The sequence below is a fragment of the Canis lupus genome, chromosome 34 (genome assembly GCF_003254725.2).
Source record: "Canis lupus dingo isolate Sandy chromosome 34, ASM325472v2, whole genome shotgun sequence".
In the NCBI taxonomy this organism is placed as follows: Eukaryota; Metazoa; Chordata; class Mammalia; order Carnivora; family Canidae; genus Canis; species Canis lupus.
Window position 1 is genome coordinate 37,136,026 of NC_064276.1, and position 27,937 is coordinate 37,163,962.

The 27,937-nt window shown below is 38.1% G+C and overlaps 1 protein-coding gene across 11 annotated transcripts in view; it reads right to left on the bottom strand.

Annotated features, from left to right (window-relative positions):
• The window catches only part of SPATA16 (spermatogenesis associated 16), a 236,455-nt gene that overhangs the window by 50,451 nt on the left and 158,067 nt on the right, over positions 1 to 27,937 (bottom strand). For all 11 annotated transcript variants that reach the window (XM_025425617.3, XM_025425616.3, XM_025425615.3 and 8 more), the window contains exons 6-9: positions 25,288 to 25,435; positions 7,945 to 8,091; positions 6,797 to 6,909; positions 814 to 978 (exon numbers count right to left, since the gene is read on the bottom strand). In XM_025425617.3, the coding sequence (XP_025281402.1) occupies positions 814 to 978; positions 6,797 to 6,909; positions 7,945 to 8,091; positions 25,288 to 25,435 (573 nt within the window). The remainder of the gene's footprint in view (positions 1 to 813; positions 979 to 6,796; positions 6,910 to 7,944; positions 8,092 to 25,287; positions 25,436 to 27,937) is intronic.

The window sequence follows — 27,937 nt, forward strand, 5'->3', positions numbered from 1 at the left end:
TCCCACCATCAACTAATTTTTTGACTAGCTCTGTGTTTTCTGAGTTAATTGGTTAATTTAGTTTAAAAAAGTCATATTTGACTATGTTTTCCCCTCCTGTGAAACAACTGTTTTATCTAAATGTATCAGTGTGGGGCGCTCGGTGGCTCAGCCGGTAAAGCATCCGACTCTTGATTTTGGCTCAGGTCAAGATCTCAGGGTCCTGCAATAGAGCACCCCGTCAGGCTCTATGCTCCGAGGGGAGGCTGCTTGAGGATTCTCTCTCTCCCTCTCCTTCTGCCCCTAGTCCTGCTTGTGCTCTCTCTCTCTCTCAAATAAATAAACCTTTAAAAAGAAAAAAAGTACCAGTATATGCGTGTGTGTTGGCACTGCCAACATACACATGACACTAGAAGTGAATAAGAAAACTATAAAGACTATTTTGTAGGGTTGGTTTTTATATAGCAATTATTCTTGTCCTCTTACTTTCCCTTACAAGAAAATTACATATTAACATATCTCGGAGTTTAAGAAATAATTTATTATAATTACACTTTATTTAAAACAAAAAGCCTGATCCACGATATGAATAATCAGCCCTTCTCCATGTTTTTACACATCACAAAGTTCTTGCTATAAAAACGGAAGCTAGTCGATGAGAGCCAATAAAAGAAACCTCTTTCTACATTTTCCAGTTTCTTTATTAAAATGCCTCAGGAGGGTTGGGCAGTTTGCCCTCAGACTACATTGATTCTCGCAATTTTTTTCTTTTCAGAACATATCACTCTTCTGTTAGCCCAGGGCCTGTGAAAGCCCTAAACAAAGAACACTTACCAATTCTGCCTCCTGTTGACTGACGTCCTGTAGATACGGAATGGTTGCTAGCTCTGCCATTGCTTGATTGATCACCTGGGACTGCTCCTTTACTCTCTGCAGCTGGCTGAGGAGGCTGGCATATTGCAACTTCTCCATCACACCTGAGCACCCGTGGAAACTCCCCTAGTCTCCCAGTAAAAGGAAGTGTTTTAGAACAAAAATTACAGAAATAGACCTCTCCCTGGGGACGGAAGGCAGGGAGTATTGTAATACATTTACATCCTTTGAAGCAATGGGTACCTAGAACAAATAAATATTTCTTTCCATTATTTTAGAAAATCGTCTGTACCCTCCCTTCAAACAGGTGAATGAATACAAAAGAGAAGGCTTTGCAAGACTGTTCAGAAGGATTTGCAGGTGACCCCAGATAAGGAGCCTAGGCTGAGGGGAAAAGAGGGGGCTGACATTGAACATGCCTTCCATTCTTCCACGGGGACACCACAAAACTGTGCTCGTTTAGAGAGGGGGACTTTATGTCACCAAAGCATCGTAGGAGCTAAGAGTTGCCTACTATCTTGTTTCTATAAAAGAATATTTGTTATGCAAGTTGAACCTTGAAAAATGTTGTGCAAGTTGAATCCTGTCTACCTCAATGGCTTTCGTTAAATCTCCAGCTCTGCTTTTATCTTCAGTTCTCACTGGATGGCCTTGGGCTCTGGTTCCCCTCCTTGTGGTGTCATTGCACTTTATTCTGGCTCCCCGGACCATCTCAACAACTGATACAATCCATCTTGAAATAGGCTATTGTGCACATTTATAGGGACCACCACCTGCCATGGTATTTGGGGCTTTCTTAAAATGGGGCATATTTTTAATAAGGTGGCCCACCTATGTGTTTGCTACTGCCAGCCATAAAAGGGGAGACGTTACCTTCCCTAAAAATTTTAATACAAATGGTAGTGCCTGATAGGAGAAATAAAGTTTATCATAAAATTCTCACTTATATTAAGAAAAGGGGGCATAAAGGATATCTAAGGGTTATTAGAAAAGCTTTGGGTTTCTGCTGTGTTTGTAGGGTGATAAGAAGTGGGAAGTCACAGGAGGATTTAATTGGGCAATTGCATTCTGCATCCTGGTGCTCGGAAGAGAAAGTCTGGATGTCTGGATGACCAGTGTTCCTTTATGACAGGGTTGCTCCTGGACCACCTCCATCAAAATCATGAGGTTTCCTGGGTCTTACTTGGAAACTCATGTATCTCTTGATATGTGGCCCTAGAAACATGAATTTTAGCTAGGTGCCCCCTGCCATTTTTCAAATATCTCCAATGGGAGTTGAACAAAGCACCATCTTAAAGCCTAGTATCTGAACAAGGACTATTTTAGTTTGTGTATGCTTCTAAAACAGATTTTTCTTCCCAGACATTAGAGAAGGCAGATGTGATTTTTTTCTCCTTCAAACAGAACCTCTTCTAAAGAGAAAAATTTTTAGAAACTAGTATTATTAAAGAACATCTGAATTTCAACTTGAATTTGCAAACCAGTTCCTTCTGAAATGTCATACTCGTATTTTGATAGACACTGACCTCTAGAAGTCGGCATTTCTCTAGAATTTTGGCAGTACAGGAAGGTTGAGCACCATTCCATTGTACCTGCTGTATGTCTTCCTAACACCTATCTATGCCACTTGACTAATGTCCCTCTATCCCTACTAATTTGTTCTTTCTGATTAATCATTTATCTGAAAACCTATAAACCTATAGGAGCCATGATTGCAAATTGTGGATTTGAGATCCCGTCTCTGACTTGACAAAATAGCTAGCTTAGCCATTTAGTTTAAACATGCAGCTAAACAATGGGACACTGTCAAATAAAGGAAAGCAAGTTGCAGGAGAAACCGTTTTCTTTCTGAAGAAAAATTGCTTTCTTTGTTCTTCTTTAAAATAAACAATGGGGCTCGTTGTAGGAAAGTGGTGTAGTGACTCAACTCCAAAGAGCAGAAACAACAGCAGTCTGCTCGGGAACATAATCTATCAGTGTAATTTTCCAAAACATCAGGAAAATAAAAATAGTGGAAGGCAGTGGTGCTTTGTTAGCTTGATTGTTGGATGTATAACAAAACAGGAAGTGCTCCATACAAATCAGATTCTAGGGACAGAACATAGATGACTGCTAATAGTAAGCTCCCCTCCTCCTCTCCCCAAAGCCAATGCAGTTTTGGTTCTCAGGAAACTATAGATTAATATTTTACCTATACAAGATGGGGGCTTTCGAGGGACAAAGGAAAAAGAAACTACAAACTGATATCTAACGCCAAGAGAACTGTTTTAATGCTGTTGCTTTAAGAAGATAATGAAACATGAAGGAATTAGCTTAACCTTCTAATGTTACCGAGGGCTAAATCTAAAGGAGAAGTAGCGCTCCCTCTGAGACTTCAGGAGTGATCAAGGGGGTCCTTAGCTGCTGGAGAGAGTGTAATATAATGGCCAGGATTGAAGCTAAAACCTCACACAGGTACAATGAAGGTTAGGTAAATAGCAAGCTCAAATGAAAGCTTCAGTCAGAGAATTGACCAGATTTAATAGCAGGTATGGTTCAATGTTTGGCAAATGAGTGGCACTATGTACCACCACCAGAAAGCAGAGCCCCAATATTTGGAATATATTTCCATTTGACATATATATAGAAACATTAATTGCCAAAAAAGGGATAGAAAAACGCCTATTACCGTTCATTTCAAATGTGTATATGTAAACATTTTTTATGCTTCACTTAGAGGAAATTAAAAGTAAAATTAATGAGGTATTAAAAACATGGTTAGGTCATTTTTTGGCAAGTCAGCCCGTGAAGAAGGCTTCATGCATGGCAAGAGATTTTATTATTTTAACTCTTTAACATTTAGCCCAGGAAGCACAGTACATAAGGTTTGAAACTGACAGCAGCCAATAAAGTTAATGAATGGAAAAGCACAGCGGCATCCGGTAGCACATGAAATAATTAGAACAAGGATCCAGAGAAGAAAAAATACCATTAGAGCAGAGCTACTGGTTGAATGGGATTGATGTTCAGTGGGATTAGAAGCCACCAGGTAGGAAGGTTGATAGAATATTTTAGGTGGTAGCTCTTACTGTGTCAGAATCATTCTTGTTATTGTTGTATGCCTAGGAAAGGGGTCTATCAAGATAAAGAACCTGGGATCAAAGTGGAAGGACAATCACTGCCTGACACACAGAAACCTCCCTCATACCATGGATGCCCTTGTCTCCTTCTACCATCTCATGGCAAGAGGTGAAAATTCATGTTCCCTGGGAAGGCCTACTGTGCTTAGTAGACCTACCCTATGGCTGGAGAGGACACCTCTAATCCTGCCTTAGTGAGAAGATCTGAGCACATTAGTGATCTAAGGAAAAAAAATTAGAAATCCATAGAATACTTGTATAATCTTCATTTTAGAAGAATATATAATTTCAGAGTACACACTTGTATCAAGAAAAAAATGTCTATAAAACCGTCTTTTTGTCAAAGCAATCTAAAACCAATATAAAGAAATAAAACTTCTGAATTTGTAAATTTTTGACAAAGTGCTTCAACATGGATCATGTTCTTTGGACCTCACGACAACTCTGTGAAGTGGGCCTGGCAGTTATCAGCTTATTTAATAAATGAGAAAAAACATAGTTCGGAGGTTAAATGACTTGCCTTAGAGTTACACAGAGCACAACCATGGACAAAAGTCTTCGTCTGTAGGGGTCACAAGTGAGGTAACCAGTAATAAGAACAATGCAATACCTAAACATTCAAGTGGACCACGTTTGCTATGTGACAAGAAAAAACACACTTCAGGGAATCTTAAAAACACTGTTGAGTGCTTCTTGGGTCACAGTTAATGGTACCATATAGGAATAATTTCTACTCACCAACTCATTACTTGCTTCATTAAGCTAGGTTACCTTTGCAGCCAATTTTATTCAGTCCTGCTTTATGAAGCTGTGGTTGGGCATATAATAAAAAACCTAGAGGCCAGTATTTGGATACACTTGTGGTCCCTGGGGACCTCCTGGCTCACTTGCTTCGGTTCCATTAAGCTCTTTGAGATAATCTTCCAAAATCTTCTATTTCCCATAGAAGCTAACATAGAAATGTTGATAAAATTCCTTGCACTTAGCAAAGTGGTACTGACTCATTTTGAAGAAGACTGAGTTATTAATTAGATGCCAAGAATCTTAGTTATGGTTTTTAAATCTCCTTTACAGACACATAAAGATACACGTACATACCAATTTCTAAGTGACTAGAATGCCCTTTGAAAGATGAAAAGAGAATGAATTAAGAACATTTCAAATGTACATGACACCTGGGTAGGCTCAACCTGCATACCCAACACACTGAGATATAAGGTGGCAAGAGGTAATGTGGTCAGTGCCCTGGCAAGTAACAAGGCATGGCAGGTATGGCCCCAAAGAGCCAGGGCACAGACAAACCACTTCCACAACTTCCAGTTCCCTGGTTCTGCTAGGCTAACCAGGAACCAGAGGTAAAATAATGCTCTATGGTGATGGTTCGTGTTATCAAAGATTCTACTACTTGCAAGGGTCTGATGACGACAAGGATGATACATGTGGATCTCTAGTCAACATGGGGAGGTTGGAGATGGAGGTTATGATAGAGGGTAAATTGGAGAATGGGACCTAAAGATTGTAGTAGAGCCAATGAGGTTGCTGTAAACTGAATGTTCGTGTCCACCCCAAATTCATAGATTGAAGCGCTAACCCTCAGTGGGATGGTATGGTGATGGGGCCTTTGGGATTAGACAAGGTCAGGAGGGTGGAGGCCTCATGATGGGATTGATGCCCTGATATGAAGAGACATCAGAGAGCTTGCCCTCTGCTATGTGAGAGAAAGTGACTGATGGCACATCAGGAAGAATGCCTTCAGAACCTGACCGTGCTGGCACCATGATCTTGGACCTCAAGCCTCTAGAACTGTGAGAAAATGGAGGTGGATTTCTTCATAACAGGAATATAGGGGAGATCATTGAGTGGAACACAGTTATGGAGGGGGAGCTATGTGGTAGGAAAATCGGTAAAAATGTGCTTTTGTATTTGTAGCACATAGAATTACAAATCATGCAAGTAGATTAGGGGTTTTATAGCTTTTCTAAAATGCTGAATAATGTTATTGAGCAGATAAACTGCTGAACAGATGCTAAGTAGCTGTTTGGGACGACCCCCTTGGTTCCCCTTGTAAGGTAAGAACATCAAATCAATGATGTAATACGAAAGCCACAAAAAGAAAATTCTTCAAAATTTTCAGCTTACATATCTTTTTTGAAAAATATTTTAAAAAGGGGAAATCTGCAGCCTTTATAGCTTGTTAATGAGAAGTTCCCCTTATGTACTTTCAGTATAATGGCTTAAATTTTGTAAAACAGCACAGCACAATTCAGGTCTTATTTTGGACTTTTCAACACTGAAAAGTAGAAAGGGTGTATTTTCCCTGGATCTGAAAAAGGGATTAGATAACTTACCCTAAGGATATACAAAGATCAATTGCCAATGCTTAGAGGAGCATCTAATTTATCAGTGTGGTGTAGAGGCACTAGCTTGAAAACTCCAAATTCTTGTGTAGGTAACAATACAGTTATGTATAATAGCCCACTATATGAAATAGGGAAACACTGTGTTTACTAAAATTTTGTTATCGATTTGAAATAAGAAATGCCCTGGAAACTTAAATTAGATATCAGGAAGGCACAAAGAAAAGGCCCTTTAAAGAGCTACTAGCCTACTAAATGCTGGAAATTGCAAAGTGTAGCATTGCAATATGTTTTAAAGTATGAAAAAGAAATCATTAGCTAAACTTCGCCTGGTTTTGCAAATGAGATTCACCACGAATGCTTCTAAAATCCTCCAGTACTTGCAATTTCTCTACCATAAACTTTCCATACTTCTGGAATTGTCTAATATTTGTGCATTGGACAGATATAAAAGACTCATATACCTACATTCAATTGGGTGCTTCTAATAAAATCCAATATTGGCAAGATTCGCTTCCCCATTGTCTCCATGTGTCTCACTGTGTCTTCTTTGGTCAGCAGACTGAAGGGAGTTTTATGTTCTAAAAATTGTAACAATAAACTTTTATACTACTTTTTCCAGACTTCCATTTCAAAATGCTTTCTTTAGCAAGCTATAAACAGGTATCTCAATGTTAACAGATATGAAATCTTTAGTGTAGAAACCAGCACCATCCCTAGACCACATGCATAACAATGAAAGATCTATGAGGAGAAAGGCAGAGGAGACATTGCCCTTTAGAGACTATCATTTATTCATTTTGTTGTGTTTCCTGATTGAGAGATCTAAGAGACAGCCTATAACAATTCATCTCTCTCTGCAGAGTATGTTTTTCCTGACTTGTGAAAAAATGTTGTCATAAATGTGTCTGATTGTTGTCTTGTTCCTCCCAGGTATTATTCAAGTGTGCAGATCCCATTGACTTTGAATGTAGCTTGAAGTTGAGATAAGCCTCAGAGGATAAAGTGCCAGACAAAACACAAATCCTTAATTATGTGGGTAGAGCTGAAGGAATAAATTCAACCCGGTCGTGAATTTTGCCCACAAATCTGAGACTTCGGCTCCATGTGAATATTTTCTTGATTTTGGGAAGTTTCAACAGAATAATTGAATGCCATTTAACTGTAATAACTCTTAAGGAGACCGAAGCTCTTGGTTAATTACATAAGCAAAGAGTGGAACAAATATCAATATAACAGCAGATGATCCAAGTGATTTAGTGCTGTCATTGGCTATATTTTTGATTTCACATAAGTATTTTGGATAATTTTCTTCTAATTTGTTAACTGATGATGGCAAAAACTTGTATTCTTTAAGTGCCCTTTGCTTAGGTATTGGAGATCGCCAGGTTGGGGTGAGAGGGTTGGAGTGAGGGAGGTGGACACTAGAACTGCGTTGGTCTTGGGGGAACCCGAGTCCAAGATATTGCAAACTAACCCACGAAGAAGATTGGAAGGAGTTAATTACAACCTGAAAAGCAATTTTGGGGGGCCTAGCCCTACTATATGCTAGGTCTTGTGATGAATTCCTGCCTTTTAACAGCATTGAAGGATAATAATAAGTCCAGGTGATTTACCTGTAAATGTAGGGATCTTCCTACTTGATAGTTTTTCCAAAAATTTCCCATCTTCTTTGTTTTTGAACCCAAGAGTCAAGAGATATTGTTGAGGAGGAAAAGATGACCAGTCAACTGTCTGAGGCAATATGTGGAGTCCTTGAAGATCTGAAATACACAGAAAATGAACTAAAGACTTTGGTAACAAAGGGTATTTTTTACTCCTAAATTTCAGGAATTGCAGTTGGAAGACATGATAAATATAAATGTTAAAGGTACAAAGTAGAAGTATATGCATCAAAATGTCAAATAGATGATCTATCGAAATCACACTTCATTATTTCTACTTTTCTTAAAATATACACATACACAGAGCATAGCAGTAAAATATGGTTGGATTACACACATCTCTTTCCCCATATTCAAAATAATAGAAAATTAGGAATTGGCTTGCAGGCTTAATAGTTTTGTGTGCTCTTTTGTTTTTTAGGATTTATGTATTTGTTTGTTTATTTGACAGAGAGAGACGGGAGAGACGGAGCACAAGCAGAGGGAGTGGGTGAGGGTGAAGCAGCCTCTACCCATAGAGCAGGGAGCCTGATGCAGGGCTTAATCCAGGACCCCGGGATCATGACCTGAGCCAAAGGAAGAGGTTTAACTGACTGAGCCACCCAGGTACCCTCTGTGTGCTCTTTTCAAGAGAATTTGATTTTTCTGTTCATAGTTTAAGATTTAAAGAAATAATGTTATATGAAAGGAAAGAGAACAATTACCATGTGAGAATTAAAATATTAAGGCTAATTTAGTTACCATCCCTCCTATAGTTGAAGAAAATCCGAAGTGACAAATGTACTGACTTTTGCAATTAGACTTGGAAATAATTCAAATGTCGTGAAAATGGTTGTAAAACAAACTCATATACTTAAAGACCATGAGAGCTAATATTTACTGAGTTCTTATTTTCTACCTTCCCTTGTTCTAAGTAGGTTGTGTAGATTCTCTCTCTCTCTTTTAAAAGATTTTATTCATTTGCTTATTTTAGAGATAGCAGGAGGGAGAGAGAGAGAATGAATGAGCAGGGGGAGGGACAGAGGGAGAGGTACAAGTAGATTTGGCTCTCAGCTCAGAGCTGTAGGTGGGGTTTGATCCCACGACCCTGAGATCATGACCTGGGCCAAAATCATGAGTCAGAGGCTTAAGTGACTGAGCCACCCAGGCGCCCTGTGCAAGATCTTTTTAAATTCTCATGATAGCTTTACAAAATTGCTGCTGTTGTCTCCATTTTGTGAATAGGAAGTTGAGGTAACACAGATGGGAGGCGACTTACACAACAACACAGCCTGTAAGTGGACAAAGCAGGATTCACACCAGGCAATCTGACTCCAGAGACCATGGACCTAACCACTGTACTCTGCTTCAGGCCTGCTTGGCTCTTGACTACTTCTGGGATAGGGACAAACATCAGCCATGGGGTCTGGGTGGCCAGATTCACTTAATTCATTTCCATTCTGAGTAATAGCACTTTGGTTAATTGTGATAGACTTCACAAATGAAGGATGATGAACAGAGGGTTTAATGAGCTCTCCCTACTTAACACTGCCAGAAAGGGAAAAAGATGAAATTCCAAATATTCTTGAATTATGATTTAGTTAAAGGTCAATTTTTAATGTAGAATCAGAACTTAAATGGTAATGATTCAGATATAGCCCTCATTATTTATCTGTAATGTGTCTTTAAAAGATAATAGACACAGGGGCGCCTGGGTGGCACAGTCAGTTAAGTGGTGGACTCCTGATTTCAGTCCAGGTCATGATCTCAGGCTGTTGGGATTGAGCCCCTTGTTGGGCTTTAAACTCAGCTCAGAGTCTGCTTGGGATTCTTTCTCCCACTCCCTATGCCTCCCACTCCTCCCCCACTTGCATGCTCTTGCTCTATCTCAAATAAATAAATCAATCTTAAAAAAATGTAGTAAACCATGAGTGTTTTTATCCACCCTCTCTGGCATCCTCTATTCCTGTTTTTAGCTGCAGAACCCTTTGTTCAAACCAAATTTTACTAAGAAGCCCAATATTTAAAGTTGATACAAGTAGAGCTGTTTGTTTGGAGCCTGGAGCACAGACCACCCACTCCCATGATGGTACCTCATCACCTCACATGCAGTAGCCACCTTAAACCCTTCCCAGAACAACAATTTTTCAAAGTTCTTTGGCACATTTTGGTTAAGTAAATAGGGTGTGCTTGTCAAGCAGAGAGTTAACGTATGCTTACTATTGAAAAATTAAAATAGCACAAAATATCTTTTAAATACACAGAACACAATGTATCAGGCACGCTTTAGTTTTTCTTTGGTGACTCAAGATCAGGCAATCCCTTGATATTATTGAGGGCTAGCATTTATCTGCAGCACTTCTGTGCCGTACACTTTTTTGGAGTTACCTTTTTCACTCAACAACCATGCAGGACAGAGCATATTATTATGCCCACCTTACAGATGGCACAACAGAAGCTCCAGGAAGAGGTTGCAAACTTGCCTAAGATCACACATGGAAAACATGGCTGGAGAGGTCAGAATCGAAAGTCAGGCAGCTAGACATCAAAAGTTAACTCCCAAAGCCATCCCCATAGCAATTTAGCCATGATAGTAATCATCACTCTGAAAATTAATGGGAAACGTGTTCCAGAAGCATGGCTAAGCCAGTAAAGAGATGGTTTTAACAGACACGATTCTAGATAGAGCATTTCCTGGCATGTCTAAAAAAAGCACAATAAGGACGTAAGAATCTCGGAACTAATAGATGACTTTGGTGTGCCTTATGCACAGATTCAACATACCTCTGTAGATGGTGTTTGAATTATGAACTGCTTCTTTGTTAAAGGATGTCTCATTTCTATAAACAGGGTAAAAATGTGATTTCTGCATTTCAATGCCGCAGGTTCTTTGCTTTTGAAATCTGTAGCGGATGAACACGGATGCATCCTCTGTTTCCAACCTAATACTGTCTTGCTCTACACAGTAAGGGAAGAGCTCGCCAGTTTTGCTGAAGTTGCCAATAACCAGATCATGTGAAAAGGCAACTAAGTAGAAATCAAAAGGACGCAGCTCACCCTCCTGACATACGGTCATCACATTTCTTTTGATCATGGTCATTAGCACTCTGTAAGATGCCAGCATTTATAAAGTGTCAGAATTTTCAGGAATTAGCATACTCCGGAGATGGAGGACAGGAAGTATGTGATCCCTGACTATGGTTTGCTCTTCAATCTGGTTTTGCTTCCTGACTTAGAGGCCAGAGGGCCTGCGGGCCATGCTGGGGATGATGTTGGGGGCTGTGCTATGGGAATGTTCTTGGCTTCTTGGGTACTCCTGGATGGCCAGAGGCCCCCCAAACAGGTGTGCGTAGGTTTTATGGCTGCTCTGACCTCCGCACAAACCCAGAGGGTATTTAGACATAGAAGCTTCTGGATCCTGGGCTGAAACTTGTTTGCATAGAGAGGGCTCCTGGCAGGACACCTTTAAAACTTTAAAGCCTACACCGAAGTGACAGGAGGCCCCAGAGTGCTGATGTTCAGAAGCGACTGGACTATGCTGTCCGTGGGCTGGTGTTTATAGCGGGTGTGCAGGGGACATCTTTAGATTTGTCATCTTCTGTGCAGCTCTATTGCTAGAAGCAGCCGGATGTTTGAGAGCTCGATTTTATAAATAACATGAGGACTTTGAGGGGTTGACATCTTCTTGTTCTTAAATATTTGATGGATCAAGAAGAGACTGGTATTAATAGTGGCAGTGGTTCGACTGACTAGTGAAACTAATGCTAGCACTACAGCTAATGGATTATAAACGTGCTTGTGAGAATACAAGTATCTTCTGTTCCTTTCAATCCTATATGTTTCATCTTCTATGTTCGATCAGTTTATCAACTTCTAGTCGAAGTTTTAGAACGTGAGAGGCTCCTACATTCATACTGTTAAGTTTAGAAAAAAATATTTTTTAAAGTATTCTTATTCCATTTGTATGCAGAGTAAATTGCAGCTGTATGAACATTTACCCTGGCAGGTGGTCTATGACCCAAAATGACGACACACTTACCAGATGTTGAGTCTCATGTAACATTAATTTGAGTGCTAATTGTTCTCAATTTTATGCTCATAAACCTCTACCTACGTCCGAAAAGCCCTGTGCCCCTGATGGATATGAAAGTTAACCAGATTGTATTGTTCTTTGGTAGGAAAGTTGAATTGATTAAAAATGTCTTCTTTGGTTCTGTCATGCCAGAAGAACTGAGAAGAAATAAATACCTTCATGTGCTCTTTTACAACTTTCCAGAGTTAGCGATGAAATTCAGATGACCGTGACCAAATTTATTATTTACAAAAATCAGTTTGCAGGTATGACATAGTTCCAAATTCTTAACATTGGGGCAGCGGATGCTTTAAAAAATGAGTATCAAAGATAGATGATGCAGACTGAGTTTCTTGCAGGGGCATAATCTTTCAGTTCTTTCTAAAAGATGTCTAACCTCAGCAAAGGAGGATAAAGTTTGCCCTTTATCAAGAACCTTTTACTGCCCCACAGAAGGCTGGGCCTGACCAGTCTTCAGGTCTTCCAGTCATTCATGCCGTTTGACCTTCTGCTCTTGTTCTCCTCCTCTTCCTCCTCCTCCAAGTTACTCCCTGGAGTTCAGTGACAGTCTTTTCTTTCTTCCTCTCTATCTCTATCTGTCTCTGTTTCCCCCTCTCTCCTACACATACACAAACACCTCCTGCTTCCTCTTTCTCCCTTGCTCCTCCGCCTTCTCATTCAGTGGTCTTCCAAGCTGTCCCTGGCTCACCGATTGGTTCTTCATACATATACTCTTGGTTGGGAAGGGGGAGTTCTCTATTTTTGTGGCTTTAGCTATTACTCCTAACCAAAAGATTAAAGATCAAATATAGCCTGATCTGAAAATCTTCACCAAATTCAAAGTTAGCATTTCTGAATGCCTCCTGGGACATTGCTATTGGCTCCTCGTTACAGCAATTACCACAATGCATCAAATGTATTCATTATTCATCAGAAGTGATTTTTATAGTCTCCACACAACTTCCCACTTCCCTCCTTTTCACCAATGTGTTATAAGGATAGCCACTATTCACCCAATTATTTGGGCTTAAAATCTGGAAGCCATTGTTGACTTTTCTTTCCTCTCATTCCCTGAAATTTGAGTCTCAAAAACGACTAAATATACCCATTGTAATACATCTCATATGTACTCCTTTCTTTTTTTTAAATTTTTTTTTTAATTTATGATAGTCACACAGAGAGAGAGAGAGAGAGGCAGAGACACAGGCAGAGAGAGAAGCAGGCTCCATGCCGGGAGCCCTACGTGGGACTCGATCCCGGGAATCCAGGATCGCGCCCTGGGCCAAAGGCAGGCGCCAAACCGTTGCGCCACCCAGGGATCCCCATATGAACTCCTTTCTTAGCGTAACCATTCCTACCACCCTGGTCAAATTTCTGATCACTTAACATCTGAGTTACAGAAAGAGTTTCCCAACTAGCCTCACTACCACCAGTGTCATTTCATGCCATAATATTATCATTTTATGCCACATCAGCACCCAATGAACATTTTTGGAATATCGCCTTTGTGGTTGTCACATCCCTTCCTCAGGAACTTCAGTGACTTCTTTCCTGGTATTCAGGGCTCTCAGTTTTGTGCATCTGTCTCACAATCTGTACCTATTTCCTATGTTTTTCTCACTATAAACCTTTATCATCAACTCTGCTGATTTCACTAACGTATACCAGCCCAGGTTTATCCTGCTTCTGAAATTTTCTTTGTTCACAAAGTTCTTTCCACTGAGAAACACCTATATATTCTCCTTTTCCCCTTTATTCAGTCAATGACTATCCTTCCAGATGTATGTAATTTAAGTCCCATCTTGTCCATGAAAGGTTTCCTGAATATTTCAATATTCCCCCTTTAAACTCTTGAAGAAGTCTATACCATTCACTCCAGGGTGAATTTCCCAAGATTTCATGGGGTTATGTCTTATCTTCCCAACGAGTTTTAGTACTCTTGAGGATGACATCTTCAAGTTATGTTCATTCCCCAAGCATGTAGTAGGTGCTCTTCAACATTTGAATCTAAAAACAAACTCTTCCAAGTCCTGAATTTGTAATGCTCAGGAAAAAAAAAAAAAAAAAAAAAAAAAAAAAACTTCAAAAATCTTTTTCAGAAAAAGAACTTCAAAAAGAACGAATAAAATGTTCAGAGTCTCTGAGATATGATTTATTTCTTTGTCCCTAAGCTTAGAAAAAATATCACACAGACTTTGTTCTTTACTTTACCTAAACCTTAAGTGGTTCTGTTCAACTTATGAAGAGTAAGGGAAATAAAATAATCAGTATTAAATAATTCAGTGGAGTAAATGCTCAAATGAATAGAGCAGCTTTGCCTGGATGGAAAAAATTAGTTTCATATTTGGGTTGTACATTTGCTGCAGCTTGTTCTCAGAGAAATACAAACTCATAGTCACAAAAGAAGATTGGGTTAATAGAGGGAGGAGTCCGACTTAGTGATAACTGTTGGCAAAACAAGAAAAGCATCTGCTCAAACATGAACTATTGATTGTAGATCAGCAGACTCATCTCTGTAGATGAGGGATAGCTTTAAGTGTTAGGAAGTTAAATATCCGTAAAATAAAATTTAAACTCTCTGGAAGTTAAGTACAAAGATTAGAGGTCATCAGGATCAGCGTTTTCTGTTAGATGCCTCATCATAAGCACAGCCAACAGGTTATGAATGAACTCTTCAAAGCAAAATTTTTTAAAAAGAAAAAGCACAAGAAATTTAAAAACTCTTTTAGAAGTATGCAGATCTGTTAGTGTCCTATTATCACCTTTCTCAAAGTTTCATTTCCTTTTCTCTTTTCTGGTGTCTGTGTCATTTCTCTGCCCTTTGTCCATAACAGAATGTTCTGACATTTTGGGTTAGAGCAAAATCTCATTTCTAAAGGTCCCAATTGCTCAGTATGAGATGGGACCATGTCAGTTTTATATGACTTCTTTTTACTGATCAGTCTCAGAGTTTAGCTTCTGCAATACCTTCGTAATGCCAACACTTTGTCATTAGTTCTTTCCCAACCATTTTCTGAGTTTTATCTTGTACTCCTTTTAATGCCAATACTTCTATCTTGGAAGTTATCCACAAATTCACATCAGCAAGAAAATAGCAAAAGGCAGCAACTTTGCAGGAAGTTATCATTATTGCCCCCCATAAATAATAAAAGTTTCTACTTTAAAAACATAGCATATTTTTATTTTTGCATTTGATGTGTGAGAAAGCTCTATGTATAATGAATCTTTGTATAATGAGCCATATTTTTCTCTTTGACCTTCATTATAATTTCAGAGTTCTAGATGCAAGTGGAAAAAATTGGTTTCCATTCCTAAGATTCTTAATTTTCACTTCAGGCTGCTGGTCTACTTCTCTAAAAACAATCTTTGAATTCTAAAGTGTCTTCTCATAACCCATATGTAAACTTTGAAAAACAAATAATTCTGCAGGACTTTTATGCATAGTCCATTTCCACTTCATTTGGAAATCATGTTAAATCCAAAGTTTTACGTTTAATGTGATGTGTTGTATTTATTCTGGGACAGTTCCTCAATTCCATCCCCACCAAAGTAGACCTGAGACAATACATACATTAAAGATACTGATATTCCCTTCAATATGTATTAGACTTACAATCAAAGAAATAATACAATATTGTTATAATTCCTGTAAATTGCTATATTTCTAAAGATTTATTTCTTTATTTGAGAGAGAGAGCAAACAGGGGAGGGGCAAAGGGGGAGAGGGAAAGAGAGAGAGAGAGAGAGAATCAAGAGAATCCCAAGAAGACTCCCTACTGAGCACAGAGCCTGACATGGGGTGGATCTCAGGATCCTGAAATCATGACCTGAGCTGAAATCGAGAGTCAGACACACTCAACTGAGTGGCCCAGATGCCCTAGCTATATTTTTGCATTATATGAAGATTAGAATGGACATTGGTTGGTTAGCTACCTATATATTTCCTTCTCACCTCTTTTTTTCCCCTCAGAGAATTTCTCAATCTCTACTTGCTCTAAAAGTAAGACCTAACTGACATAGACCAATCAATCCATGGCATTACCTTGACCTCAGTTTCGGTTCAATCATAAGCATAAGGGCAATTTAGGCCAATAAGAAAGAGTGAGTCCCAGGGACTGTGTGGAAGAGGCACTCACTGTTCTTCAGGACAGTGTGATTTGAAATCTGTAATGATCTTTGAGCATTTTGCTATTACCCAAGATCCTAGCACTTGAAGGGATGGTATGTGTAGTGGAACACCAGGCAGAACTGGAGAATGAAGCTGACTGCAGAGAACAGAGTAGTGAGTGAGCTGTTGGAGTAAGCTGCATTTAAAGGCAGTGCCGCCTGTGGATCTTTCAACAATATAAGTCAATGTATTCCATGTCTCCCCCTACCCTTTTAAAACTTAAATCTACTAAAGTCAGTTTGAGCTGTGACTCCTACCACTTGAAACCAAAGATTTCTGTTACAGGGATTTAACCAAAGATTTCTGTTATAGGGATTTAGCTAGTAGTTCAGTATATGTACAAATTCTATGGAATCCTTAAAATATTATAGTTGAGAGGCAAGGCAGTTATAAATTCTTCAAGTTGACTATCTGGGAAGAATATCTTATCAAGACATCCCAACAGTTTGAGGATTAGGAATTAATTTTCACAGCTAGTACAAAGATAGAAAAATTGAATACATCTTGGTGATGCCATTTTTATGATAACATTATTATGAAGTTATTACCAATAATTAAACTTGAATGTATATTAGCACAAGTTTTCTTGATCTTTATCATAATTATTACTTTTCAGTTTTGGTTAGATTCTACATCATATAGAAAGTATCTCTTGGATAGTTAACCAAGAATGCATAACAAAAGCCTTACATAATCTGAAAACCTTAATTTTTCTGAAAATCTGAATTGGTAATCTACTTGTTTATATCCCACTAGGAAGTGTAATGACTTGCCTTACATAAATACATATGACATAAGAAAAAGTGTAAAAGAATGTTTGAAGAAAATAGAGCAAGAGGAAAAGAGATGGGTGATAAAGCCATAAATGAGATTAATGCACAAAGTGTGTTTTTAAAATTTTATATAGTTGTTAAACAGGATCAGCTATCTCATTCACAGTAGTCCTATAGTTAACGCTGGAAAGGACCTAATCTATTTATGAGAGCATAAATTTAGGGAGAATATTTGGAGGGCTTAGATTGGGAAAGGGCACTTGGAGAGAGGTTGTCATATTCGTGTGCACGTGTATGTGTGTGTGTGTGTGTGTGTATCACAAGGTTTGGCTGAGCATTATGGATAAAGAACCTATAATACCTACTTCCTGCCATGTATCCCATTGTAAAGCTCCATCTTGCCCCAACCCGTTGTTTTTTCTTGAGAGGCTGCAGTAAAAATTTACATTACTGCCACTTATTTTGGGTTTTATTAAATGATATTTCTTTAAATGCCACTCCATCTGTCTTCAGTCAGATCCCATAAGAAAACACACTAAGCAGGATGCATTAAAGTTCCAGAGAGGTCCAGGAGAAATGCAATCACGGGAGGTAAGAGTAGATGATGGAGACCAGAGGCAAATAGACCTGTAACCTGCTACTGCAAAGGGCAAATAAACTGCTTGTTGAGAAGATAGGACAGTGCCAGAAAACCACACTTCCCATTGGAGAGACCAACGTTTTCACATTTTAAGAAGAGAGACTTCAGCTCTATGTATGAGGGAGTTCTGTACTTTGGGAATGATTCTCTGTTTCTAACAAGAATTCTGTGGTACAAATAGAAGATGATTTATCGCCTTTATAACCAACCTGGCCATAACACTTTCATAATAATATTGGGGATACAGTCTCTTTAATTCTATAACCTTTTCCATTTGAGAAAGTGAGTTACAAAGAGGAAAATAGTCTGATCTTGAAAACTCATGATCATGATAAAATTACATTTTAAAGAAGAAAGAATAAAATGAGGAATTTTTAACTTCATGTTTTAGAAAGCATAAGGATGTATTATCCTTACTGGTAAATGATGACTGAACAAGAACAGGGTTATAAATTTCAGTAAAAAGCAATTCTTAAAGGCCCATTTTAAAACAGTATATTATTCCTCTGAACATACATATTTACTCCTGGGAGTTAAATTGCATTGGAAAGACAAAATATGACTCTATCCACCTAAGTGTTAAAGTAATTGATATCTGATCCAGAAAACTTTTCTATTAAACATTACTAAGCATAGATCCATTACTGAATATTTATTTATTTAGCAAATAAATCTTGATATTTTCATCAAGAGGAGACAGGATATGCTTATTGTATTACTTTATTATTATTAAAATACAACCATGCAAGAATAAGAACTATACAAAATTGCATTATTTTGCTGGAATATATGAATAAAAATCTCAAGCAAAATCTTTATAAATGAAAACATAATCATTCTGGGGCTGATGAATTATTATTTGTTTTATATACCCTGACTACTCTGCATGAATCAAACCAAATTTTTCCTTAAATAAGAAAAATGGATAGCTACATGGCTAAAAATTCAGTACTTTTTTTCTCTGTGAAACATAGTGCAATACAGCTCTATTATAGTATGGCTTTAAGATTTTGGTGGGTCTTACCGTATTCCCCAAATAACAAAGGATGCATGGTAAGTTCCTGAGGATGTATAAGCCTGATTGTCCCAAAAGGCAGATTTGAATTTTAACCTTCTCTCATCAGACTTGTAGACGTTATAAGGGCAATATGGTTCTAGTGCCTGCCACTGAGGGTAAAGTGGGTTTTTCTCATAATAAATCACTAATTTAGTTGGCCTATTCAGTAAAAAGATTAAATATATTTATACCCACATGCATTTCAAAATTGATTTATTTTTATAACTTTCCCTTTTCCATCTGTTTTTTGTGTGGAAATACCTGACACGGGTGACTGTTGAATTGGGGGTGAGCTAGAGAAAAATACAGTGCCTGGGAAATCTGTATTGTGAAAACTCTTGCTCATTACCACCACCTCTGCCAGCTATTGCTGGGCTCACTGCACTGTCACATGACCAAGGAGTAATGAACTCAATACTGTCTAGGCTTGACGAAGGTGACCTGGAGTTGGGCAGACTTTCTGAGTGGGAGGTTTGTCTGCCAGCCCCTGCTGGGGGAATTAAGTGTGTCAGTCTCCAAGTTTTAATGACAATACCTACTTATCCAGCACAACATAGAGGGGTAACTCCTCATCCAAGACCTTCAAGATATGGATTTTATGACCTTCATCTGCTGACTGTTTATTTAGATGACCTCTATAATTTAGAAATTCTTACTTATGGCCTCAATTTCTCTTGCTGCAATGAAAACTTCACAATTATGTCTCTATCTCTGTGTGTCTGTCAGTGGGTCTCCTGAAATGTTATCTTTCTGTGGGTGGATACCAACATGTGTGTATGAAAGCATTCACCTGTAGTTGTCCGGAGAAGGATGAAGGAGTGTGAAGTAGAAAAGAATGTGTATAAACTCTGAGTGTTTCTGAGGGTGGAGCTGATTGCACATGAAGGAGTGTTTGTTTAGTCATCGAGTTCACATGAATTGATTGTGTGCATTGCAGATGGAGTGAGAAGCTGCCTACTTGTGTATGATGTAGGGCAGTGCATGAGAGCAAAGTTACCTGGTTTAACAACAACAAAAGCACCCAAAACAAAAGACCTCCAAATCCAAATCTCAGTGATTTTCAAGCACGAGAATTTTGGTTTTTGCTCATGTGGGTATTTGGTGGGGCCTTCCATATGGTCATTCAGGGAATGCAAGCTTCTTTTGTCTCTGGCTCTTTCAGTTCTACGGTCCTATCTGCAGTGGCCATAGAAAGAGAGTTCTGCATGTAAGGTTTTATGGGCCAGGTCTGGAAGTGGCATGGATTATTTCTGCTCACCTTCTATTGGCCATTACTGAGTCACAAGAGAGGCTGGAAATGTATTTTAGTTGCATACATGAGAGGAAAAAATAGCTTGGTAAACAACTAGCTAGTCTCTGCCACCTTCAGTGGCAAGGATTTCTGTTTCCAAACTGCTCCTTTGTCTGTTTTCTCCTCCATCATTCTTTTAATTAGTCAGCTTTCCATTCCACCACTTGAGCTTAGGTTTTAATAGAAAATATTCTCCAGAAGAATGAAAAAAACATAGTCCAATATTCACCCTGAAATATGAATTACTAAAGTCAGATCCTTTCTTAGGAACAAGTATGTTCTAGCACTCCCTAGAATAGTGTCTGGAATAGAGGTACCCAATAAATGTTCGATGAATAAATGAATAGGTGAACAAACCATCCATCTCCACTGTTGATCTTCTTCTGTCCTGAGGTTCTTGGGATTCTGGAGCATAAAGAAGAGACATGGCAGCCTAATATAGAAAGCTGGAGAGGGGGCTATGACTACTTCCAGTCTTCATGGAGTAAAGGAGGGTTCTAGATTAAGACCTAAAAGGTGACTGGGTTCACGCCAGCATCCTGGCAGGGAAAGGGAATCTGAGAGAATGGCTCTAGGTTCCAGGACCAACTTATGTGGTGGAGATGGTTGGTGTACACATTAGGAAGCATCTACACCAAAATATAGCATGGAGAATTCATATAGGTGTCCTTGGGTCACCTAATGTGTCACATAAATGAGCCCATTTGGTCCTGCTCACCAACAGAGTCAAGTGGCATTAGCCATGTAATCAGCAGCTGTACCAGCCTGCACCAGACTTTGAAAAAAAGAATCTTTCCTCACATGCCCACTGACCTCTTTAGACACTGGGTATGCTTGAGCTCCATGAAATTTGAAACCAGACCAGAGGGAGAAAAAAATCCCATGGAAAGGGGAGGGGAGCTGGTGAATTTGATTACATAGTTACTGAAGAAAGACCTAAATTTTAGAAATCACTAAATGAGACTGAGTCCCTTGGAATGGGATAGAATATATTATTGGCTCTGAACAGACCAAAGATGAATATGTATAGGTAAAAAAAGAAAAGCCTGTTTGCACACATCTGCTCTGGCCAGTCATATCTGCTGCATGTCTACTTGTTGAAATAAATAACTAAATACATTTTTGTCAGGATAGAAGCTTCTTAAATTCTATCTACAAGGCAGATAAAAGGAAAATCTTGGTTTTGGGGAAGTGCCAACAAAACAAAAATATCTATTCTCTTTGTGTGACTTACTTTCTAGCTCCTGCCTTTGGCTACCAATGCCTGCCCTAATCACTTGGTATCACCTGTAAGAGAGATCCAGATGATAAAGGTAACATTTGACCTTTCCTATTTTTATGTTTTGTGTCTTCACTCTCCTTAGAATTGCATGGGGGGAAAGAAGCCAGACCACTAAGACTGTACACAGACAGTTAATAACAGTGATTTCACTATCATTCCAGCAATGACTTTGGGGAAGATCCTTCACTGATTTGTAACGGTCAAGTAATGTCATCAGTGCAATAGCCTTGTTCACCCAAAGTACAGGTTCTACAGGGCAAGAACCTAAGCAATCTCAATGAAATTTAAAACTCAAGACTGCTTTCTTTACCTCTGCTTTTCCCTCCAGAAGCTGTGTCTTCCCTCTCTATTTTCTTATATAGCACTGTCATACTGCAGCAATTAGTAATTATAAAATAATAGAAACAATCATTAGTAACTTATAATTATCTTCTTTTCCAATGTATAAGATCCTTTAGCATGAATCATCTTGCCAATAGATCACAATTCATCTTGCTAACAGGTTTGATGGAGTTACATGAGACATAAATCTGGCTCATTAATATTATTATTGTTTTTAAACTCTCACTGGCAACAGTGTTTTCAAAATATTAATTAATCTTCATGACTTCTCTTGTGAAGTAGGTTAAATATAACTAAACTCATTCTACCAGTAGAGAAATTGTCAAACAGGTGATCTCCTCAATGACTTTCTCTTCATTACCAATGGATCCAAGAATAGAAATGGAAATAGCTGAATCTAATTCATTTTCCATGACACTAGATAGACGTGACTTTGTTTGCTATTAAGGCCATGCCCCCCTCTTAAGATATCCATAATAAAATAGTTATTGTTTTATAACACTTAGCAAGAAATGTGCATTCTAAAACATTTTTATCCACTTCCTTACAAAAATGCTCAAAGTAAATCGGCATCAGTGGTCATTATAGCATGCACTGTGCTTTCTTCTCTTCCCTTTCCATGCCCTCAAGTTCTCATTTTTCTTTAGAGATTCATTATTCAATCATCATTAGTTAGACTTATGTAATATGTTTCCTCAAAAGAGCTTGAAGCATTGTGGAATAAAATAAGGACTACTTAGGACCTTTAATGCTTCTATCACATCTCGGCTCCTATCAGAAGGAAATGGCATAGCTCAATGGCAAAGACATGGGTTCAAATCTGAAGGCTGCCAACACTGATTTGTTGTGCATCTTTGGAAAAGGTATTTGTTTTCTCTGGTTGCTATTTTCTTGTTTCTAAATGAGAATCATCTTATCCATAATGCCTGCCACTTTAAAAGTGATCAATAACAGAGTACATTATTGATCATATAAACGAGTGATTTGGCCCCAAAACCACTATGAAAAGGAATGAAGAGCTCTTAATAAGAGAATGTGATACTAGGAATGTGCATTTACCATGGTAGTCACTAGTGGCTCTTAATTTTGCACAAGAAAATCTTTTCCTTTATTCAGAATAATGATGGGCACATAGTAGATATTAAAAAGTATTTCTGAATGAATGAACAAAAGCAAGTGGCTTCCAAAGACAAGAGAAAAAGGGATAATACCAGTACTGTGTCTTCTATGTACACTTAACCATCCAGATCTCATTTGTATATCAATGATCCAAGAACATAAGGAAACAAGGGAAGTTTGAAGTGTGAAATAGTTGGAAGAAGGAAAATAGAAATAGAAAGTACTGGAAAAAAATTCATCTTCAGGAAAATACTGTAATCCTCCAGTTTACTGATGAAGAATGTGGGGAAGGGTGGCATTTTATCATAGGTCATTCCTTCATTTTAAAAAATTTTAGAGTTTATGGGTGTCTGGGTGGTTCAGCCAGTTAAGCATCCAACTCTTGATTTCATCTCAGGTCGTGATCTGAGGGTTGTGAGATGTAGCCCAGCATCAGCATCAGGTTCCTGGGCTCAGCAGAGAGTCTGCTTCTCTCCCTGTCCTTCTGCCCCTCCCCCTGCACTCTCTCTCTCTCGCGCTCTCTCGCTCTCTAAAATAAATAAATAAATAAATAAATAATCTTTTAAAAATGAGTTTCTAGATTTTATCTCTTTTATTTATTTATTTTAGCATTTATTTATCTTAGAGACCGAGGGGAGGGGAAGGGGCAGAGGGAGTGGGAGAGAGAATCTCAAGCATACTGCACACTGAGTGTAGAACCTGATGTAGGGCTCCATCCCGGGATCCTGAGATCATGACCTGAGCTGAAATCATCAAGAGCTGATGCTCAACTGATTGAGTCACCCATACCTCTTCTTTTAAAGTATAGAAACATCATGGCACAAAGAATATTGTGATAGACTAATAGGACTAGTTCTACTTAAAACTTAAAATCACTTCTCATTTCAACACATCAGATTAAAATAATGTACCTCTAAACCATTCTAAAATTTGTATGGAACCATAAAAGAACTCAAATAGCCAAAACAATCTTGAAAAAGAAAAACAAAACTGGTGGTATCACAAATCCAGATTTCAAGTTCGAATGCAAAGTGGCATTAATTAAAACAGTATGGTACTTTAATAAAAGTAGCCACATAGATCACTGGAATAGGACAGAAAATCCAAAAATGAATCCATAGTAATATGGTCAATTAATCTTCGATAAAGGAGGAAAGAATATTCAAATGGGAAAAAGACAGTCTCTTCAAAAAAGGTGTTAGGAAAACTGGACAGCAACATGCAAAAAAAAAAAAAAAAGAGAGAGAGAGAGAGAAAAAGAAAAAAGAAAAAAGAAAAAGAAAGGAGAAAGAAAGAAAAGAAAAAGAAACCGAACCACTTTCTTACACCATACACAAAAATGAACTCAAAAGGGAATAAAGACCTAAATGTGAGACCTGAAACCACAAAAATCCTTCAAGAGAGTACAGACAGTAATCTCTCTGACATTGGCTTATAGCAACTTTTCCTAGATAGGTCTCCTGAGGCAAGGGAAACAAAAGCAAAAATAAACTATTGGGACTTCACCAAGATAAAAAGCTTCTGTGCAGTGAAGGAAACAATCAACAAAACTAAAAGACAGCCTCTGGAAGGGGAGAAAATATTTGCAAATGACATATCTGGTAAAGGAGTTAGTATCCAAAATCTATAAAGAACTGATACCACTCAACATCCATAAAACAAATAATCCAATTAAAAAGTGGGCAGAAGACATGAATAGACATTTCTCCAAAGAAGACTTACAGATGGCCAGCAGACACATGAAAAGATGCTCACCATCACTTATCATCAGGGAAATGCAAATCAAAACTACCACGAGATATCACCTCACACCTGTCAGAATGGCTAAAATCAACAATACAAGAAACAATAGGTGTTGGTGAAGATGTGGAGAAAGCGGAGTTCTCTTGGACTGTTGGTGGGAATGCAAACTGGTGCAACCACTGTGGAAAGCAGTATGGAGGTTCATCAAAAAATAATGAATAGAACTACCTTATGATCCAGCAATCACACAACTAGGTATTTATGCAAGTAATACAAAAATACTAATTCAAAGGGACACATGCACCTCACTGTTTATAGCAAGCAGCATTATTTACAATACCCAGATTATGGAAACAGCCCTAATGTCCATCGACTGATTAATGGATAAAGAAGAAGTGATATATATGTACAATGGAATATTATTCATCCATAAAAAATAATGAAATCTTGCCATTTGCAACAGCATGGATAGAGCTAGAGAGTTTAAAACTAAGCAAAATAAGAAAGACAAATACCATTTGATTTTATTTCTTTATGGAATTTAAGAAACAAAACAAATGAGAAAAATAAAAAGAAGAGAGGTAAACAACGAAATCGACTCTTGACTGTAGAGAACAAAATGATGGTTACCAGAGGGAAGGTGGGGATGGAGATGGGAGAAATAGGTAATGGAGATTAAAAAGTGAACTTACAATGACAAAAAAAGTACAATAAAATGAAGGAAAGATCCCAACAATGTATTCCTACAACTGAAACGATAAATAAACCAGAAATAGCCCTGTATTTGCTTTAATGGAAATAAACTATCAGCTAATAACTTGAATATTACCTGTGTAGATATATTCCACATACGCAGGATGAGTTTTTGTGAAAACCTCTCTTACTTTTTCTATTTTATCAGCTCTGATTTTTGTTGCAAATGGTGTATACATAACTGAGAAAGATTCCGCTCTGGTGATGGCTTCTTCAATCATGGCCTGAGAGGAAGCAAACAACCCATTTGGCATCAATAACAATATATGACTTTTTAAGAATGTAAAAAAATATAATTACCTTTATGGATGATTTAAAAATCTATATACTGTACTGCAAAGATAACATATTTTGGTCTTGAATATTCATTAGAATAAAATTTTAATTAGTTCTGGAAATACTATTTCATATTAAGAAAACCAATTAAATGAAGAAAGTTTGTAAACAGGCGCCTCTAAACTGAGCTTGCTTTAAGATTAAAATAAAAATTCTATTTTCCAAGGTGTGATTTTTTTTACTCAATTTGAAAAATCAAACTCTTAAGTCTAACATAATTATCCTACTCTTGAACAGACATTGATGAGCAATTTGTACTTTGAAAAAATTAACTGAAAAATCTAGATTTAAGTATTTTCTATAAATAACACAACAAACTAGACAAAGTACATTTTTTTCTTCTTCTAATACGTGGGAAAGCCTTTTGGAATAAGAAAAACCTTTCTCAACTTCCTCCCACTAAAGCTTCCCTTCCCTCCAGATCACAAGAGCCACTTGAGATTGATTTTGCTATTTAAGAATTTCTTTAAATGTTCTTTGCTCATGTACCATTCTTGATAAAGCCTGCCATCACCCTGAACTTCCTGTTTTAACTAGGTCCATTTACTATTTGAAACAGACCAAAAAAGAAAGTTATGTGAAGTTTTAAAAGGAATTTATTCCTGTTCTACAACTTTTCCTTCTAATGAGGCTTAAACATTGAATAAAAAGTGGAAACGTCCATAGTTATCTCATTTTTCTGAAAATAGCATACAAGCATATTATAAGAATTTATATGTATTTATAGGAATAAATTTTTTCAGTAACAACTAAGAGTGCCAACAACCCTAAGGAAAAATAATAGATTTGAACTGTCCAACGAAGAAAAACCATTTAACAAGCAGCAATTTCTCTTATTACTGGCATAGCATTTTGTAAACAAGTTTCTGATTGATATTAAGAGCAATAAGGGGTGGATTTTAAACTGAGCGACCTAATTTAACTTGTTCACTGCCTATTCCATTTCTTAGTGATTTCAAATGGCCTCTCTGACCGTCTGTATTGTGGGCAAAAGAGCAGCTTTGTAAGCATTTTCTTGATGCAAAGGGTCCTCCTTTCTCCAAGACTCTCATTAGAAAATTCTGGAAGCTTTCTAATTTACATTTTAAATTTGTAAAATTTGGGGCAAATTTCTGAATGGCTGAATGAAAGAACTTACACTGCCTGCAACATTGCCCTTTCCAGGTTTGAGGAACTTGCAGGGGAACCAAGAATAGTACTGTGTTTCCAAACCCAGAGCCAGCACACAGCCGGGGAGCAATGGATTATGCACGTGCAGCAGGACCCGGGTGCTGAGGCCTGGGTATCAGCTGTGGAAAGCTAACAAGGGTAATGCAGGCAGCAGGTCTAGGAATTCAGAGATATGGATTTAAGAACTCAAACGTGGTGTTTAGGTACCAGGTTCCGGTCCTTCAGCAAAAATAAAGATCCTTTATACTAAGTAGGAGAATAATTTCTCTAATTTGGGGCTTACATATGTTCACTGCTGGAACCCATCAGGGGATGGCCTGGCAAGATAAAAATGTAAGTAGTCCTACCTGGATATGCGCAAGAGGGGAGCGGTTTTAGATCTCAGTTCTAAGGTTACAATCTGACTTTTCTACCTTTGGTAAACTATTCCTGTGTCAGCTTGCAGAGTTGCTATAACAAAGTATCATAGGCTGGGTGCCTTAAATGATGGAAATTCATTTTCTCTAGTTCCAGACGCTAGAAGTCTGAGACAAGGTGTCTGCAAAGTCGATTTCTCCTTAGGCCTCTCTCCTTGGTTTGTACATGGCTGTGTAGCTTCTCCATATGTCTTTACATTGTTCTCCCCCCCCCCCCCCCGCCCCGCCGTGTATGTCTGTCTCCTAATCTCCTTTTTTTAATAAGGACATCAGTTATATTGGATTAAAACCCACCTAAAGACCTCATTTGAACTTAATTACCTCTTTAAATACCCTATTTGCAATGCAGTGGCCATCTGCAGCACCTTGTTAGGACTTTAGCATATGAATTTTGGGGGGTAAACAATTCTGTTCATAATAGTTCCTAACTCCCAAATAGCTTTTCTGATGGTCTCTCTAAATACCTTGATGAAGGGTATTTTGCTTTAAATTCTGGATCAAAAAATATTAATGAATTTATTTAATCCTTTAGTTTGCTTCCAGAGAGACATTAACTATCCCAGGAAGGCCAGGGTAGAAGAAAACACTCCCTCCATCCCATTTCTTTTCCAACTGCCGGCAGCTTAAGTGACTGTTGGCAGGGTAATGTTGTTAAGCCATCTCACAGCAGGGCAGTAAGACTCATGCCCAAGAGCCTACACCAGCTTTTCTGCAAGTGGCAGAAATGTGGTCTTTTGTGTGGCAGCTTGATCTGTTCATTTAAGGCACTGTACTCTTGGCTTGATTCTCAACAAATTGCATTTA